We start from the raw sequence: 19,605 nt of genomic DNA on the forward strand, positions 1-19,605 counted from the left end.
CCAACCAAATACAAGAAAACAGAATGGGGTCAGGAACAATGAAAACAAGACCCAAAGCAAAGTTTCGATAATCTGGCTGCAAAGACACTGAATGGAAAACTGTTTCTTTGAATATATCTGGTAGCAGGCCTACAAAAATCTCAGAACGTTGGAGAGAAAAGGAGACAGTAGAAGACAAAGGCGGGATACACAGCTTCTTTCTGATCAGAAAATGGAAAGACAGAACTCATTTTGTTAAAGCCAGGTAATTGGGCAAAGAAGGATGGAGACCAAGCAAGATGATGCTGCAGACAAGTGAAAGAAAGACCAGAGAAGATGCCGGCATCAGGGCAAGAAGGGGAGGGCCAAGGAGGAGACTGTTCTTTGAGAGGATGTGACAAAAAGATGTGAAGGAAGGGCAAACTGAGCTGCCCCAAAGAACAGATGCACCATCCTCATCGTAACGCCGTGCAATGCTACTGTACTCTCGGCTTTTCAAAGCCTTTTCACATCTGACATTTTGTTTTTATCTTCACAGTAACCCAAGGAGGCAGGTATCATGGGTGATTGAGAACAAGGGGGAAGTAGATGAAGCACAAGCAGAAATAAACAAGCAAATAAGGAAGTGTGGCTCCTTTAGGGAAAAAGATGATGAGAAAAGAGAGGCGAGTACAGTGAAAGCTCTGTTAAAGGCTTAATCAGAGAAGGCAAGAAGGAAAACAGTGAGGGTGGATGGTGGTAGCTTTCGTGTTAAAATAGAGGCCAGCCAGATGTGGTGGCTCACGTCTGTAATCCCAGCACTTTGGGAGGCTGCGGCGGGTGGATCACCTGAGGTCAGGAGTCCCAGACCAGCCTGGCCAACATGGTGAAACCCCATCTCTACTAAAAATACACAAATTAGCCGGGCATGGTGGTGGGCGCCTGTAATCCCAGCTACTCGGGAGGCTGAGGCAGGAGAATCGCTTGAACCCGGGAGGTGGAGGTTGTTGCAGTGAGCTGAGATCGTGCCATTGCACTCCAGCCTGGGTGACAAGAGCAAAGCTCCGTCTCAAAAAAACAAAACAAACAAAACAAAAAAATAGAAAACAGAGGCCAAGAAGAGTGGATGGAATTTTCCCCTTCCCCACTCCATCCCCGCTTCTCCTCCTCTCTTCTTCCTCCACTTTCCTTTCCTTCCCCTCCTCCTCCTTCACAATTGTTGAGGAAGAAAAATCCTGGAGGAGACTCAGTGCCACAAAAGTGCCTACAAATTATAGATTCCTAATCAAGGGAATTATTAATTATTAATTGGCCAATGGATAAACTTCAGGGACTGAAGAAATGCTCAAAATCGTATACAGAATGTTGTGTGTCTGTGGGTATGTGCATTTTTTCGGGGGTGGAGGAAGGACCAAGGAACAAATCTTGAATCTGAATCTAGGGGTTTTAAAACTCTACCTGATATTAAGAACTGCCTTGTTGAAGCAAAAGAATACGTAAATGAAGGAGTAAAGAATTTAAATCAAATACCCAAAGAGGGGAAATGATTCCAAGCTTTTTAAGAGTCTAAACGGAGGAAGACAGTGAACTGTGTGATACACAGACTCTGCACAAGCAATAAAACAGTAAGTTTACTTAACGAACTGGGGCTTGGGGACATGGGGAAAGTGTTTAGATCAGCCATGTGGATTCCAGACTTCAGACTAGGAGCCCATCAGGCAAGCTGATTAGATTCAAGATGTGGGAAATGTGGATGTCACCAGAATATATGTCCTAAATGGGTGAATTAGAAAATAAATCAAAGCACCAAGAAGGCAGGGAGGAAGGAAGAGCGAGAGAGGCACAGGTGCCTAAGTAATCTCTAGTTGATGAACAGCAATATTGCTTCTGGTAAGAAAATATCCATTAAGATTAAGCCAAGGGCAGGGCTGAGATAACGTATTCTGAGACAAACAACCCATATAGATCAGGGAGGGGTCAGTTTGCCTGAGATGACAGGAAGCTGCAAACTACGTGATGGAGTAGTTGGAGGTCAATTGGCTAAGAACAATAGGAAATTGCTCATAAACAGGGTATATGAAAGCTTCCAAAGGGGAAAATACTGAATAAAAATGAGGAAACTAAATTTATCTGTATAAAAGGAACAAAGCCTCCAGGGGACAGAAGGAACACAGACTATAAAGTGTGAAAGTCAGGAATAACTTAGCTCTGATAACAGTTCTGCTAACATTAATTTGTTCGTTTGTTAGTTCATTCAACAATACTTCTCTGTGCTAGTTATGCTATTAGGCAGTGGCAAAAAAATGAACAAGGTGACATGGTCATCAAGGATGTTAATGACAAGCAGGTAGGCAAAACATAAGTTAAAATGATAACAGAATGATTAAATTAAAATTGTATTAAATGCTCTGAAGCAAATACGTAGAGTGCTGTAAGAATCTCTAGTTGAGAATCAAATGGTCTTCCAGGGAGGCCAGAAATGGCTGGCAATTTGCAGGATGAGTAGGCATTGGATGGTTGAAAATATTTCAGATAAAAAGAACAATTTGTGCCAATGTCCTAGGTTAGGAAGGCTCATGGTGTGACAGGATCTAAAAGCTGGACAGAAAAGCCATACCATGCAGGCCACACAGGTCATGTTAATATTGGACTATACCAGTGGGAAGTCACTAGAAAGTTTTTTGTTTTGTTTTGTTTGTGTGTGTGTGTTTGTGTTTGTTTGTTTGTTTTTGAGACGGAGTCTCTGTGTCACCAAGTTGAAGTGTTGTGGCGCGATCTTGGCTCACTGCAACCTCCGTCTCCCAGGTTCAAGCGGGTCTCCTGCCTCAGCCTCCCGAGTAGCTGGGACTACAGGTGCGTGCCACCATGCCTGGCTAATTTTTGTAGTTTTAGTAGAGATGGGGTTTCAGCATGTTGGACAGGTTGGTATCGATCTCTTGACCTTATGACCTGCCTGCCTCGGCCTCCCAAAATGTTGGGATTACAGGCGTGAGCCACTGCACCCAGCTGGGAAGTCACTAGAAAGTTTTAAGTAGAAGAGTGATACAATCACATTTGAGATTTAGCAACATGACTCTGGCTGCAGAATGGCAAGGGTTTGCAGAGGAAGAAGAGTGGAGATGAGCTAGGAGGCTAGTGTAATAAGCCAGGTGGAAGACTATGGTGATTCAGACTAGGATGGCAATCATGAAAATAGAGACAATTAGATGGATTTGAAGCACATTTAGGAGGTGGAATCAATAGAACTAAATGTGGTGTGGGTGGTGGAAGAGGTGTCTAGGATGATTGACACCCAGGTTTCTGGCATGAGAAACTTGGTAAATGGTGGTGGCATTTACTAAATATAACAGAAAAATTTTTAGAGCTCAAAAGTTTTAGTGACTCTTCCACTTGAAATGACAGGCTGACTGCTCAGCAGATGAATGAAAAGGACCCACAACTAGGCACAGCTTATGAAATTTCAGAACACAAGGTAGAGAGATTATTCTAAAGTTTTCAGGGAATAAAAACAGGTCACCGACAAAGAAACAAAGAAAGAATATAATTTCACTGGAATATGATATCTCATGAACAAAACTGGCTTCTAGAAGATAATAGAATCATGTATCCAAAGTTCTGATAAAAACCATTTTGGACCTTGAAAAACTAGCAAACTACTATATAAGCAAAACTGAAGCATTTTTAGACACCCAAGGATTCCAAACTTTTACTTCTCATGAGTCTTTTCTGATAATTTATGCCAGCAAAGTAAGGATGAAAAATTGAAAATAAAAGACATGGGATATAAAGACAGTAGAACTAATTTAGAATATAAAGAAAATAGGTCTCAGGATGATAGCTTCCTAGAAGGCTGAAATACAATTTATTTATATTAGAAGAAGATGTCAGTGAGCTCCAGGAAGAGTATCTTCAAGAAGAATAAAGTGCAGTCTTTCCAATATAGAGAACGAATAAAAAGGTAGTGACAATGATAAGTGAGGCATTTACTTCTTCTCCCGAGATAAATAAAAGGCAACTTGCAACTCCAAAGAAAACTAAAAGCTACAAAAATTATCATCACCTATAAAGCAAACTGAACTTTGACATGTTTTGAACCTCTGTGCTAAGAACATTCTTCTTTTAGAGACCCCCTAAAGATTATGACATTTGATCAAAAAGAAGGAAGCGTAATCCTAGATATTACTTGCCTTTGCAGTGAATGATATATTTACATATATTAGAATATATGTGCTGTTTATTGGCTTTCAACTTAAAAATTAACCCATAAACTAGGCATGCATGAAATTAATGATAGTAACAGAGTAGAATGAATATGTATTCATTCTTGACTATGCAAAAACAAAGACATAGCTGACACAAGATGAGAAATGGAAGCTTTAGCTTACCTAGAAAGAAGTCAAAAGAATTATCTAAAACTTGTGGAATATGAAACTGTTTCTCTTTTTCTTTTTCTTTTCTTTTTTTTTTTTGAGATGGGGTCTCACTCTGTCGCCCAGGCTGGAGTGCAGTGGCGCAATCTCGTCTCACTGCAAGCTCCACCTCCTGGGTTCATGCCATTCTCCTGCCTCAGCCTCCTGAGTAGCTGGGACTACAGGTGCCTGCCACCACGCCCAGCTAATTTTTTGTATTTTTAGTAGAGATGGGGTTTCACTGTGTTAGTCAGGATGGTCTCGATCTTCTGACCTCGTGATCCGCTCGCCTTGGCCTCCCAAAGTGCTGGGATTATAGGCATGAGCCACCGTGCCCGGACAATAAATTGTTTTTCTAATAGCATTTAGTTATAACATACCCAATAGATGATCTAAACACTTTAATATAGATATCAAAATTAAGCAGGTGTTTATCAACAAGTTATATAACTTAGATGAAATGGACAAAGTCTTAGAAAGAAATAAATTATGGTAACTGACTCAAAGAGAAATAAAAACTTTGAGTAAATATATAACTAGTAAAGATAAATTGAACTAATAATTTAAAAACTTCTTAAAAAAACTCAGGCCCAGATGGCTTCATCACTGAATTCTACCAAACATTCATGAGAATTAATACTAATACTTTACAAAATCTTTTTTAGTTTTTGAGACAGAGTCTCGCTTTGTCACCCAGGCTGGAGTGCAGTGGTGTAACCTTGGCTCACTGCAACCTCCACCTCCCAGGTTCAAGCAATTCTCTTGCCTCAGCCTCCCAAGTAGCTGGGATTACAGACATGTGCCACCATGCCCGGCTAGTTTTTGTGTTTTTAGTAGAGATGGGGTTTCACCATGTTGACAAGGCTGGTCTTGAACTCCTGACCTCAGGTGATCCACCCACTTCAGCCTCCCAAAGTGCTAGGATTACAGGCATGAGCCACAGTGTCTGGCCTACAAAATCTTTAAAAAAAAATAAAAGCACAGGGAATACTTTCCAACTAATTCTGATGTATAGATTATTAGCATTATTCTGATACTGAAAACAGACAAGGACATTGCAAAGAAAGAAAACAACAGGTCAATATACCTTGTGAATATACATGTAAATATTCTCAACAAAATGTTAGCAAATTGAGTCTAGTAATACATAAAAAGAATTATACACTAGTACACCAGGACTGACTGAGATCCTAGGAATGCAAGGTTGGTTTAACTTCTAAAAATCAATAATATAATATACAATATTAATAGAATAAAGAAACAACTATCTTATTACTACAATATATGCAGAAAAAGCATTTGACAAAACCCAACAACTTTTCACAATAAAACAGAACTCAACAAACTAGGAATAAAAGGCAACTTTCTCAATCCAATAAAGGATATCTACAAAAAATCCACTGCTAACATCATACTTAATGATGAAGACTGATTTTTTTCCCCCTTAGATCACAAACAAGACAAGGATGTCTGAACTTGCTATTTCTACCTAACAGTGTACTGGAAATTCTAGCCAGGGTAATTAGGCAAAAAGAAATAAGAACATATGAGGATAGCACTTTGGGAGGTCGAGGCAGGCAGATCACGAAGTCAAGAGATTGAGACCATCCTGCCAACATGGTGAAACCCTGTCTGTACTAAAAAAATACAAAAATTAGCTGGACATGGTGGCGTGTACCTGTAGTTCCAGCTACTCGGGAGGCTGAGGCAGGAGAATTGCTTGAACCTGGGAGGCAGAGGTTGCAGTGAGCTGAGATCGTGCCACTGCACTCCAGCCTGGTGACAGAGCGAGACTCCATCTCAACAAAAAAAAGAACATATAATGATAAAAGAGGAAGAAACATAAATATCTGAATTTGCAGATAACATGGTCTTGTAACTAGAAAATCCTAAGAAATTCACTAGAAGGAATTATTAGAACTAACAAGAAAGTTCAGCAAGTTTGAAGAAGATCAGTATGTAAAGAGAAACTGAAATTAAGGAAACAATTCCATTTACAACAGAATCTAAAAGAAAAAAGTCTTGGGAATACATTTAATAAAAGAAAAGCAATCACACTAAAAACAACAAAACATAGTTAAAAGAACTTAAAGAAAGCTAAATAAATGGCAAGACAATCCATGTTCGCTGATCAGATTTATATTGTTAAGATGGTAATACTCTCTAGATCTTATCTACATATTCAGTGCAGTCCTTACTGAAATTCAAGCTACATTTATTATTTTTTGCAGAAATTTATAAGCCAATTCTAAAATTATATGAAACATAAGATGACAGCAAGAATGAGGGAAACAAACAGAAAACAACAACAAAAAAGAAAATATAAGAGACCCAGAGTAGCAAACACAATCATGAAAAGAACAAAGCTGAAGAACTCATACTTCCTGATTTCAAAACATACTGCAAAGCTACAGTCATTGAGACTGTTATTTGGCATACAGATAGATACATAGATCAATGCGATATAAATAATAGTCCAGAAATAAGCTCTTACATTGATGGTCTATTTTTGACAAGGGTTCCAACATCATTTAACCTGGAAAGAATAGTCTTTTCAACAAATGGAGCAGGGACAATTGGATATCTACGTGTCAAGGGACAAAGTTGGACCCTTTCCTTACATACAGAAACATTAACTCAAAGTGGATTATAGACCTAAATGTAATAACAAAAAGTAAAAATCTTGGAAGAAAACAAGGGAGAGTAAATCTTTGTGACCTTAGGTTGGCAATAGTTTTATAAATATAGTATTGAAATACAAGTGGCCAAAGGAAAAAATAGATAAATTGTATTTTAACATAAAAATTTTCTGCTTCAAAGAACACCATTAAAAAAGCAAATAGAAAACCCAAAGAATGAGAAAAAATATTTGGAAATCATATATCTGATAAGAAACTTGTATACAGAATTTATAAGGAACTCTTCTTATAACTCAATGATAAAAGGACAAGTAACCTAATTTTAAAAACTGGAATAGAATAGACATTTCTCCAAATAAGATGGAGAAATGCCCAATAGGTACATAAAAAGGACACTTACCATCATTTGGGAAATGCAAATCCAAACCACAGTGAGCTACCACTGCATACCCACTATGGTGGCTCTAATCAGAAGATGGATAATAAATGTTGGTGAAGACTCGGGGAAACTGGAATTTGCATATTGCTGTTGGGATAGTGAAATGGTGCATCTGTTTTGGAAAACAGTCTGGCAGTTCCTTAGAGTTAAACATAAAGTCACCATCTGACCCAGCAATTCTACTCCCAGGTATATACTCAAGAGAATTGAAACTTATGTTCACACAAAAACTTGTACATGAATGTTCATAGAAGCATCATTTATGCAGCTAAAAGATGAAATAGCCCAAATGTCCATCAACAGATGAATAGAGAGATAAAATGTGGTTCAGCTATACAATGGAATATTACCCATCCATAAGAAAGAATGTAGTTCTGATACATGCTACTACATGTTTGAACCTTGAAAATATTATGCCAAATGAAAGAAGCTCATCACAAGAAAGCATATTGTATATGATTTCATTTCTATGAAATGTCCAGAATAGGCAATTTTTTTTTTTTGAGATGGAGTCTCACTCTGTCACCCAGGCTGGAGTGCAGTGGTGTGATCTTGGCTCACTGCAACCTCCGCCTCCCGGGTTCATGCCATTCTCCTGCCTCAGCCTCCCGAGTAGCTGGGACTACAGGCACCCGCCACCACGCCCAGCTAATTTTTTGTATTTTTAGTAGAGACAGGGTTTCACCGTGTTAGCCAGGATGGTCTCGATCTCCTGACCTCATGATCCACCTGCCTCTCCTCCCAAAGTGCTGGGATTACAGGCGTGAGCCAGCACGCCCGGCCGAGAATAGGCAAATATTTAGAGACAGAAAGTAAATGATGGCTGACTAGGCCTGGGAAGGTGGTGAGATGCCATGGAAAGTAATGGCTAGTGGATGTAGGGTTTCAAAACAAGAGTTTTGAAAATTAGCATATGGTGATGGTCACATAGCCTTATGAATATCCTAAAATGCTTTGAATTGCACACTTTAAATGGGTGAATTGTATGGTTTGTGAATTATATCTCAGTGCAGCTGTTGAAAAATTTGGGAGCACGAGGAGAGTCTTGGTGGGCAGCAGCGTGTCTCATCTGTACCTGTGGGATGTTCATTGATTGAGGAGTCTGGATGATGTCATGGAGGGGCAAATGCCACTGAAAGATTTTTATTCCTTACATTTCCTGAGATCAGGGGATGCACCATACGTGCAAAGCCACATGGGGGAGCACCAGGTTGGTCAAGAGGCAGGAAGGAGCAAGGGGAAATCGTAGGCTAGGGTCTTTATTGGGGTTTTCCCTGAGAAACACAAGGCAAGGCAGGGGAGACAGTTCAAGACTGGCTAATTTGAGTAACTCTCGTGGTTTGGGGGCATAGGGACTGTCCTTACTAGTCTGGTACCTGGCCCTGGGTTGATTTAGGCCAGTGGGGATGTTGGCTTGGTGTGTGAGTTAGATAAAGGGGATGATTGGGAGTGTGGACTCTGGATGGTTATTTTGCTTACAAAAGGCATATTCCCAGGTGAGCCTTTTGTGATCTCTAAGAACTGGCTAGCTTTGGGAGCAGCAGTCTCTCTCCAATCAGTGAGGCCACAAATGCCAGAGCATCAAGACTATAGTTGACAATAACATATTATATAGTTTCAAGTAGCTAGAAGGTGGATATGGAACGTTCCCAACACAAGGAAATGATTAAATGTTTGAGTTGGTGGATATGCTAATGCATGGAGCATAAGTAATTCCATCTTAGCAAAAGACTCCATCTTACATTTTAAAAGGCATCGTACCAACAGGGACCAGATGTTTGCCTAATCAATAGAGACTGCATGCAACCAGATAAGGACATAACCAGGCACACTTTCCCACTATCAGTCCTCACCAGAGGACTTCACTGGCTCAGAACAGCCATCTTGACAGACACTGGTCTTGCTGTTAATTGTGATAAACACCCGGCATCCGCGGAAGGCTCTGCCCACATCAAAGACTCTTCCTTGTGGTTCGTTAAAAGACTGCCCAGACCAGGACAGGAGATTCTTTTTGTTCATGTTGCTCCCCTTAGACTGTTTCATTAACCCATTTTCCTCTCCCCTTTCTCTTGATGTTAGATGTTACTTCGTTTGATGTGGAATGTTTAATCTGTAACATTTATATTGATTTAGTATACCATTATGTATGGTTTGCAATATCGACTGACTTTTGGAATGGCTTGAGCCTGTGTGCCTACAGCTCTGACTACCGAGTAAATGGGAAATACTAAGAAGAATTACCTCCGTAAAGCTTGTGGCTTTTATGATTGGAATAGCATCAGTAGAAGACTGATACTGTAGAAAGACACAAATGTCCGTGGATCTGGTTATGTCTGACTTTGTGCTGCTCATAATACTAATCACCCTGATCTGACTACTATGTATTATGTGAATGGAAACTTCACTATGTGTCTCATTGATATGTGCAATTATTATTTATCAATTAAAAAATTTGTTTTAGAAGAATATAGAAAAAGAGAGTACAGTCGATCCTTGAACAACACAGGTTTGAATTGTGTGGGTCCACTTACACATGGATTTTTTTCAACCAAACTCAGATGAACATACAGCAGTATTTGAGAGATGTGAAGCCTGTATATACAAATGGCAGGGCCGATGATGGGACTGGGATATGCAAGGACTGGAACCAATACCTCCCAGTCCCCACCCCGTGTATGTGGAGGGAAGACTGTATAGTTAATGCATTTGGCCCTGTGATGCTTCAGTGCCAAACAGACACATACAGAATCTAAGACGACACAGACAGAACACAGTGCACGCTAAATCCTTGTTTTTCATATCAGGAATAGACACTTTATCTAAAACTGCTAATACAAAAATGGTGATATAAGGTTATTACTAGGAAATGAGAAGTAATTCTCAAAGGAACTAAATTCAGAAACGGACAAAAGCACAAGGCCTGGGAAGGGGGACTGCGTATCTGGAGGGCTGGTGCTGGGGGCTGTTGCTTTTCAGTTTTAATTCTTCTCTATTACTGATTTTATTATGCACATCTTATTCGTTCTTTAGGGCCTAGTTAGCTTTATCTCTCCTCCCCTGAGGCACAAAGCATATGCTGTTAGTTCTTTCATTCCATAATCAATACTAGACTTGAAAACCAAAAATAAAATCCTAAGCCTCCCAGCCGTTCTGAATGGACCCCTTCTCTCAGCAAAGGACATTCCAAAGTTAACTTGAAAAACTAGTTCAGGCCATGATGGGAAGGGAGGTCAGACATGCCTCATTACACCCTCCTTTCTTTTGGAATTACTGATAGGACAGACTCTATTATTTTTTTTTTTTTTGACATGGAGTTTCACTCTTGTTGCCCAGGCTGGAGTGCTATAGTGTGGTCTTGGCTCACTGCAACCTCTGACTCCTGGGTTCAAGCGATTCTCCTGCCTCAGCCTCCTGAGTGGCTGGGATTACAGGCATGCACCACCATGCCCAGCTAATTTTGCATTTTTAGTAGAGATGGGGTTTCTCCGTGTTGGTCAGGCTGGTCTCGAACTCCTGACCTCAGGTGATCCACCTGCCTTGGCCTCCCAAAGTGTTGGGATTACAGGCGTGAGCCACCGTGCCCGGCCAGGACAGACTCTTTTAAGTCTGATAAGAAACGCTTACAATCTATTCTCTCTGAAGCCTGCTACCTGGAGGCTTCACTGCATGAAAAAACCTTGGTCTCCACCACTCCTTATCATTTTTGTTTTTTTTTTTGGTTTTGAAGTTGGACATGCTGAATATTCTATTTTTGTTTCTTTAACTTTATTTTAAGTTCAGTGGTACATGTGCAGGATGTGCAGGTTTGTTCCATAGGTAAACATGTGCCATGGTGGTTTGCTGCATAGATCATCCCATCACCTCGGTATTAAGCCCAGCATCCATTAAGCTATTCCTCCTGATGCTCTTCCTCTGCCACCCCCTCAATAGGCCCCAGTGTGTGTTCTTCCCCTCTTTGTGCTCATGTGTTTTCATCACTCAGCTCCCACTTTAAGTGAGAACGTTCGGTGTTTGGTTTTCTGTTCCTGCATTAGTTAGTGGAGGATAATGGCTTCCAACTCCATTCACGTCCCTGAAAAGGACATGATCTCATTCCTTTTTATGGCTGCATAGTATTCCATGGTATATATGTACCACATTTTCTTTTTTTTTTTTTTTTTTTGAGACAGAGTCTTGCTCTTGTCACCCAGGCTGGAGTGCAGTAGTGCAGTCTCGGCTCACTGCAACCTCTGCCTCCCAGGTTCAAGCGATTCTCCTGCCTCAGCTTCCCGAGTAGTTGGGATTACAGGTGCCTGCCACCATGCTTAGCTAATTTTTGTGATTTTGGTAGAGACGGGGTTTCACCATGTTGGCCAGGCTGGTCTTGAACTCCTAACCTCAGGTGATTCACCCACCTTGGCCTCCCAAAGTGCTGGGATTACAGGTGTCAGCCACCGTGCCCAGCCGTACCACATTTTCTTTATCCAGTCTATCATTAATGGGAATTGAGGTTGATTCCATGTCTTTACTATTGTGAATAGTGCTGCAGTGAACATATACATGCGGGTATCTTTATAATGTTAATAGAATAATTTCTATTCCTTTGGGTATATAATCAGTAATGGGATAGCTACGTCAAATGGTATTTCTCCCTCTAGGTCTTTGAGGAATCGCCACACTGTGGGGCCCTGTGGAAGGATCATACTAGTATTTCAGAAAGATTGCTCTGGCAAGATAAGGGGATGGGTGAGGCGGAGTGGAGGGGACGAGGCCTCCTCATGAAACTGGGACTGTGAGTTCTGCCTTTTACAGCCCAGAGTGGCTCTTTCTCTCCCTGGTGGGTGATCTTCTGATTTTATTTCAGCAATGACCCTGACTTCTGTATGATTTGCAGTGTTGCATATTTGAAGCTTGAATCCAGAAAAGAGAAATCAATAGACCCCAAGAATGAAAGTGCACGGAGCAAATGCAGCCCTGGCTCCAAGAGGACGCCTTTCTCACCTTGACTTTCTACATCCTTCAGTGGGTCCACCCCTGGAGACAGGATGAAAAACATCGGAGTGGCTGGTCCCGATTCTTCAAATGAGGTTGCAAAATCTAGGGCTCTTCCCACCACGTATTTGCTTCCTAACTTCTCTTCAACAAAATCTCTGCCAGAAAAAAAGCACATATAGATTTATACATATATAGCAGCCACAAAATGGTAACATTTGAGGAACAGAGGCCTATAGAAATGAAAGAACATGCTCAAGGTCATGGGCTAGGTAGTTATAGAGCTAGGACTGGCTCCAAGTTCACTGCTTATTAAGTCAACACACAACCTTGTGCTGCTAGTTGCCGAGCTGCTCACCTGGATCTGGGCTCCCTCTGAAGCCCCATCCAGGCAGGCCATCGCTGACTCCCTCAGGGGAGTCCCTCACATCACCCTCACATCACCCCACCCATCAGGACACTCCCTCACATCACCCCACCCATCAGGACACTGTTAGCGCCAGTACCTTCAGAAAGCTGGTAAGTTAAATCCTCCATATGCTCTCTCCCTGCTATCTACCAGCCTTGCCCAAGATTTAAGGCCCTACGGTACGCTATTCTCTCTCTCTTTTTTTTTTTTTTTGAGATGGATTCTCGCTCTGTCCCCAGGCTGGACTGCAGTGGCACCATCTCAGCTCACTGCAACCTCTGCCTCCCGGGTTCAAGTGATTCCCCTGCCTCAGCCTCCCGAGTAGCTGGGACTACAGGCGCCTGCCACCACGCCCAGCTAATTCTTTTTATATTTTAGCAGAGATGGGGTTTCACCATGTTGGCCAGGATGGTCTCGATCTCCTGACCTCGTGATCCACCCGCCTCAGCCTCCCAAAGTGTTGGGATTACAGGTATGAGCCACCGCGCCCAGCCTATTCTCTCATGTTTTATTTTTCTCTCTCTTCTTTCATCTCACTCCACTTACCAGTGTTCCTGTCCAAAGTGTCACATTTTATGCTGAACAAATCTTCATAGCTATAACCACTTATTGAACATCTGACCCAGCTCCTGGTCTTAACAGAGACTTGCACTCTCCCCCAGGAACACTATTTTCCCTGTAGCCTTCTCGACTGGGCTCATTCTCCTACGCCTGCCTTAGGATTGGCAAGCGGAATCAGGGTCCAGCTCATTGCCCACTACTGTTTTCAAGCCATTCCTTCCCCTTTTTTTTTTTTTTTTTTTTTTTTTTTTTTGAGATGGAGTCTCACTCTGTCGCCCAGGCTGGAGTGCAGTGGTGCGATCTCGGCTCACTGCAACATCCGCCTCCACCAGGTTCAAGTGGTTCTCCTGCCTCAGCCTCCTGAGTAGCTGGGACTACAGGCGAGTGCCACTATGCCTAGCTAATTTTTGTATTATTAGCAGAGACGGGGTTTCACCATGTTGGCCAGGCTGGTCTCGAACTCCTGACCTTGTGATCCCCCTGCCTCGGCCTGACAAAGTGCTGGGATTATAGGCATGAGCCACTGTGCCTGGCCCCCTCCCCACTGTTGTGGCTCCTCAGAGGCTCATTTCCCCTGGCTGTGTCACCACTGCCCCTGCACATCAATGTCATCTGTTCCCCTTCAGTCACTCTCCTCTTTCACTGACTTTTTCTCTTTCAGCCTGGGTGACATCAACATCCATGTGGACAATCCTGTAGATTCTTAGTGACCTCAGCTCAAGAGATCTCTGTTTTTCTCCCCCTTTAGCAACCTAATTCTATGGCCACATGCTCATCGTTGTCATTACTTGGAAACTTGTTAAATGTTAGGATACATAAATGGGAACATCTCACTCTTTGACCCAAGCCTTTTATCCTTAGCAATCTAACCTGACTTCACCTATTCTTTGCCTGTACTGGGGCCACTACGAATGGAGGAATTTCAGTATCTTGGTCTCCCTGGTATTTTTCCTTCCTTCTTTCTTTCTTTTTTCTTTTTTAAAATGGAGTCTCCCTCTGTTGCCCAGGCTAGAGTGCGATGGTGCAATCTTGGCTCACTGCAACCTCTGCTTCCCAGGTTCAAGCCATTCTCCTGTCTCAGCCTCCTAAGTAGCTGGGACTACAGGAATGCGCCACCACGCCCAGCTAATTTTTCTGTATTTTTAGTAGGACAGGGTTTCACCATGTTGGCCAGGCTGGTCTCAAACTCCTGACCTTAAGTGATCCGCCGCCTTGGCCTCCCAAAGTGCTGGGATTACAGGCATGAGCCACCGCGCCCGGGCCCTCCCTGGTATTTTTCTATCATGCCCTTACTCTAATCACTCCTTTCCTATCCAGTATAGACTCCACGGCCTACAACTTCTTTTTTCTTTTAAAAATAACTTTATCGAGGTGTAATTGACATACCATAGGATTTTCCCATTTTAAGTGTACTATTCAATAACAATAAATTTACCAAGTTGTACAGTCTTTACCATAACCCCGTTTTAGAACATTTATATCACACCAATGAGATTCTTTATGGCTATGGCTATTTAATTTCCTTTTTTTTTTATTTTTTACTTTTTTTGAGACGAAGTCTCACTCTGTCGCCCAGGCTGGAGTGTAGTGGCGCAATATCGGGTCACTGCAACCTCTGCCTCCCGGGTTCAAGCAATTCCCTGCCTCAGCCTCCAGAGTAGCTGGGATTACAGGTGCCTGCCACCATGCCAGGCTAAGTTTTGTATTTTCAGTAGAGACGGGGTTTCACCATCTTGGCCAGGCTGGTCTTGAACTCCTGACCTTGTGATCCACCTGCCTCGGCCTCCCGAAGTGCTGGGATTACAGGCGTGAGCCACCGCGCCTGGCCTGTTTAGTTAATTTCTATTCCCATCCTCTAGCTCCAGGAAACTACTATATACACATGGCTTTGGAGCTCAGCCCTGCTGGTCCAGTTTTCCTGAGGTTGCCCTTGCCCCGTGCCTATGCTGGGCCTTCCACCACCCTGTTTCCTACCGCAAAGCATAGGTCATCCGGTCGGGCCGCATGGCTCTCAGCATGCAGAGGCGCTGCAGGGCTGTCTTGTTCTTCCACTCCTGTGGGAGCTTCTCTTTCTCAGGACATTCGGACTCCACAAACTTTTTCCAGCTCTTAGCAGATCCCTCTATGTCCCGATCCAGATTAGAGAATTCTTCCATTGATGAAAGTACCTGGGAAATTTCAGAGAATCTGAAATGCAGTTTCTCCAGAAAGCTGTCATTTGCATTGTGTTGGGGGATTGAGGGGCCAGATGGTCTTATCTACACAATTCTGTCTCATTTATACTCTTGTCTAGAGCTTTGGATCATCCCCCAGGAAAAATCAAGAAAGAGGAAGAATTTTGAGCAGCTTAGCAAAGTGCCCCAATAACATGCAAGATTTAGCGCATAAAATGTTTGGGATATTATTAGCAGCAGAGACTGAGCCACACCTGCCTGTAGGTGTGTACATGGAAAAGAGGGGCAAGAAGGGGCATTATGGTTATTCTGGTCATGAAGCTTGGACACCTAAAGTTAGTGACTTCTCCCTTTCCTCCTCAAACTCACTCTGCCACCAAACCCTGTCAGTTCACCTCTCAAAATGTTTCTAGAATTATTCATGTACTCTGTGTTAACGCCAACTCTTAAAATGCCCATGGGTTGTCTATTTCTATAAGGATTCAGTCCAAATGCATAACTTGGTAGCCAGATCTCTTCATTTGGTGCCTCTCTTCAATCTGTCCAGTAAGTCATGTGTCCTCCTACTCTGTCCCACTCTGAGCATATCTGCTCCCAACCTTGGAAATGTGCCTGACTCATTCCCAACTCATTTCCTTGTTCGTACTACTTCCACCATCTGTAAAGTCCTGTTTTCTTTTCTGCCACATTCCACTTCTTCCTTTTCTTGTGCTGGTCACGACTGTTATATGTTAAGGCTCTACAGGTTGTGAAAGACCAGTTCAAAACCTGCAACCTCCCTCGGGCCATCCTTCCTAATGTAGAACATGTAGACCTCCCATCCTTTTGTAAACCACTTAGAGCAAGCTTGTCCAACCCATGGCCCTTGGGCTGCATGCGGCCTAGGACGGCTTTGAAGGTGGCCCAATACAAATTCATAAACTTTCATGAAACATTATGAGTTTTTTTGTGACAGATATATATTTTAGCTCATCAACTATCATTAGCGTTAGCGTGTTTTTTGTTTTGTTTTGTTTTGTTTTGAGACGGAGTGTCGCTCTGTTGCCCAGGCTGGAGCGCAGTGGCATGATCTTGGCTCACTGCAACCTCCACCTCCTGGATTCAAGCAATTCTCCTGTCTCAGCCTCCCGAGTAGCTGGGACTACAGGCGCAGACCACCACGCCTGGCTAATTTTTGTATTTTTAGTAGAGACGGGGTTTCACCATATTGGTCAGGCTGGTCTTGAACTCCTGACCTCAGGCGATCCACCCGCCTCGACCTCCCAAAGAGTTGGGATTACGCGTGTGAGCCACCGCACCCCGCCCCAGGGTTAGTGTGTTTTATATGTGGTCCAAGACAATTCTTCTTCTTCCAGTGTGGCCCGGGGAAGCCAAAGATTGGACACCCCTGACTTAGAGACACTTGCAGAGTTGACATCTTTAATAAAGAGCTTGACTTCGTTTTTAGATGTTTGACTGCTGATAGCTTTTAAACCTCATCCTTTCCTCTTCCCCTTCTGCCCTGGGCACTCTCTCTTTTGGTGCTGGAGGGAAGTTGTACCAGGCAAGCCCCTGCCCATGCACAGACACCCTCACCCTGGCCCCACCCCCTAAGCATCATAATACCCAAAGCAGTCTCCTTTTCTGGCACTCTCAAGCCATTTGCAGCCTGCTTGGGAGCTCCTCTGCTCTTCCTAGAAAACCATGTTATCTGAGTAATAAACTTTCTCATACCCTCTTAGTATGTATGTAGCATCATCAGTCTTGATGTTGAAACTGTATTTTGGGTGTGTGTGTAGGAGGTCTGCTCTATTTCTTTAGAGTGCCCAAATCAACATCACTCACTTAGATACTTAATTACCTGCAGTCCTGCCTTCATTACTCAACTGTGCCTGAATGCCTGGTTTCCCCAATGACGTGAAAAGCTAGACGAGACTGCGTGTCTAAAGCACCTACCACAGTGCCATGAGTTTTTAGGCACCCAATATAATCTTTTTATTTGAACTCATTCATTCATTCATTCTTTTGACATTTATTCAATTCCTACTACCTGCCAGATACTGGGGAAGAAAATAATAAAAAACAACAACAACAAAAAACACAAGCCTTTCAGGAGCCTGCAGTCCTAGCTTAGGGAAAAAGAAGATGAGGGAGGCCTTGGTAGGTATGTAGAATTCTGCTGGGCAGAGATGGAGGTAGAGTGAAGGAAAGGGAATTTTTTTTTTTTTTTTTGGCAGGGGAAGGATCAAGAAGAGCTAAAGCCTGGAGGAGGGAGAGTGTGGGGCCTGACAGGAAGCAGCGTGATTGCTGCAGAGGAGTCTTTTGCCTTACCACCGACAGGAACAGCTGGAGAAGGACAGAGGCATGTGACCGGGGCTTGCAGAGGCTTTTGTCCCGTGGAAATGAACACATGTCCTGGCTTTACATATTCCTTCACATGGGCTCTGTGGCTTCCCAGTTTCACCCTGATCACTTACAGCAGGGAATCATCCTTCAATGGTGCAGATAAGTCGTGTGGAGTGGTGTGTGGAGTGGAGCAGGAGGCACCGGGGGACTGGAGTTCTGGCCCCAGCACCACCACTTTTGAGCCAGTGGACTTGGAGCTTGTTTTAAAACCCTTGTGAGTGTTTTTTTTCATTTGGAAAATGAGGCCAAGTCATGTGGTCTGCCATATCTCATACTGTTATGTAGATACAAATGCTTTGAAGGCTACAAAGCTCTCCCTTTTCCTTCCTGGGGGGCTCCTATGGCTATTGAATTGCAACTTCTGGTTTACTTGCCTGTTACTCCCACAAGACTGTGAGCTCCCTGCGGGCAAGAACTTTTGTAGGCCTCTTTGTACGCCTTAGACCTAGCAGGGTGCCTGGCACTTAGGAAATGCTCAGTTAATAAGATTTGACATCTGCCTGGCCAGCAGGAGGGCTCTTGACAGGCTGAGAAAGCTGCAGCTGCTGTAATTATTTCTCTCTGTGCTGAGGAGCTGACTTTCATCTTCTTTCAGGCAGCCACTCACCCCCTCTTCCCAGTTTGCATCATTATTAACCCTTCTGCAGTCCTGCAACCCCCTCTGGCATCTCCACAAAACTGAGCAAATTACACTGTGATCAGTGCTCCCAGCTGCCAGGGCTGGATCTGAAACACACTTTCTTGAAGCTCTAGATTGAATACAATTGCAACATTTAATCTTCCAAATGAGGCAAAGGGATTTCTAGCCTTCTAATAAGCTAAATGGAAATGACTAATTAACCTAATTACTTTGGACTGTGTAGCAAAATACAACCGAGCTAAATTGGCAACCAGACTGGTAGTAAGGGGCCTTTTCAAAGGCTAACAAAGGCCTTCATCGCAGATGAGATTTTCTAATGAGCAACAGAACATGCCCATTACCTGAAAGTTCTGCATTTGATGGGACCTAAAAAACCCTTACAAAGGATATTAATAAAAGCAGTATTTTATCACAAAGATTTCATTCATTACCTGCTTATTAGTTCTTCTGGGGAAACAAAGCAATCAGTCTTCATCACGAGACACAATGCTTAAAATTTTGTTTTAAAAAATCATGTCCTATTCAATTATACTTATTTTGTTTCTTTAGGCTAAAATCCAACCAAACACTTAAAAAGAGCATTCATCAAAGGCTTTGGCAACGAGTACTACATAATGCATTGTGTTTCACCTGCTCATATCCTGTGCTGTGCTTGAGTTTGATGGTTCTGGACTTTGCTGCTCTTCCTAACAAATTCACATAGAGAGATAAAGCTTCCCTAGTTGGCAAAAGCCTTTGAACAGCTAGATGAGCTTAGCCCACAAAACAAAACAAAAAAGCAAAGTGAAGCAAGGCAAAGCGAACCAAACAATCCATTTCGTGAAAAGAGGAATGAAACTAAATTGTACGTAGCTTTTGGGTTGAGCTTTGTAAAATGAAAGCACTGAAGAGGGCTTGTGAATCATTTATTCCTTATGACTTTTGCAGCAGAGGGCTTTGTGGGGTAATACGAAAAGAGGCAACTGGACTTGGTCCAAACTGCACAACTCACAGTTCCTGAAAGTTTTTCCTTCTTTGGAC

At 42.7% G+C, this 19,605-nt stretch overlaps 1 protein-coding gene across 7 annotated transcripts in view; it reads right to left on the reverse strand.

Moving 5' to 3' along the window:
• Nucleotides 1-19,605, reverse strand: part of DNAH9 (dynein axonemal heavy chain 9) — a 377,141-nt gene that overhangs the window by 52,827 nt on the left and 304,709 nt on the right. For all 7 annotated transcript variants that reach the window (XM_063799007.1, XM_016932363.4, XM_063799008.1 and 4 more), the window contains 2 exons: nt 15,361-15,554; nt 12,426-12,574 (listed from right to left, as the gene is read on the reverse strand). In XM_063799007.1, the coding sequence (XP_063655077.1) occupies nt 12,426-12,574; nt 15,361-15,554 (343 nt within the window). The remainder of the gene's footprint in view (nt 1-12,425; nt 12,575-15,360; nt 15,555-19,605) is intronic.

This window comes from Pan troglodytes, chromosome 19, assembly GCF_028858775.2.
Source record: "Pan troglodytes isolate AG18354 chromosome 19, NHGRI_mPanTro3-v2.0_pri, whole genome shotgun sequence".
In the NCBI taxonomy this organism is placed as follows: Eukaryota; Metazoa; Chordata; class Mammalia; order Primates; family Hominidae; genus Pan; species Pan troglodytes.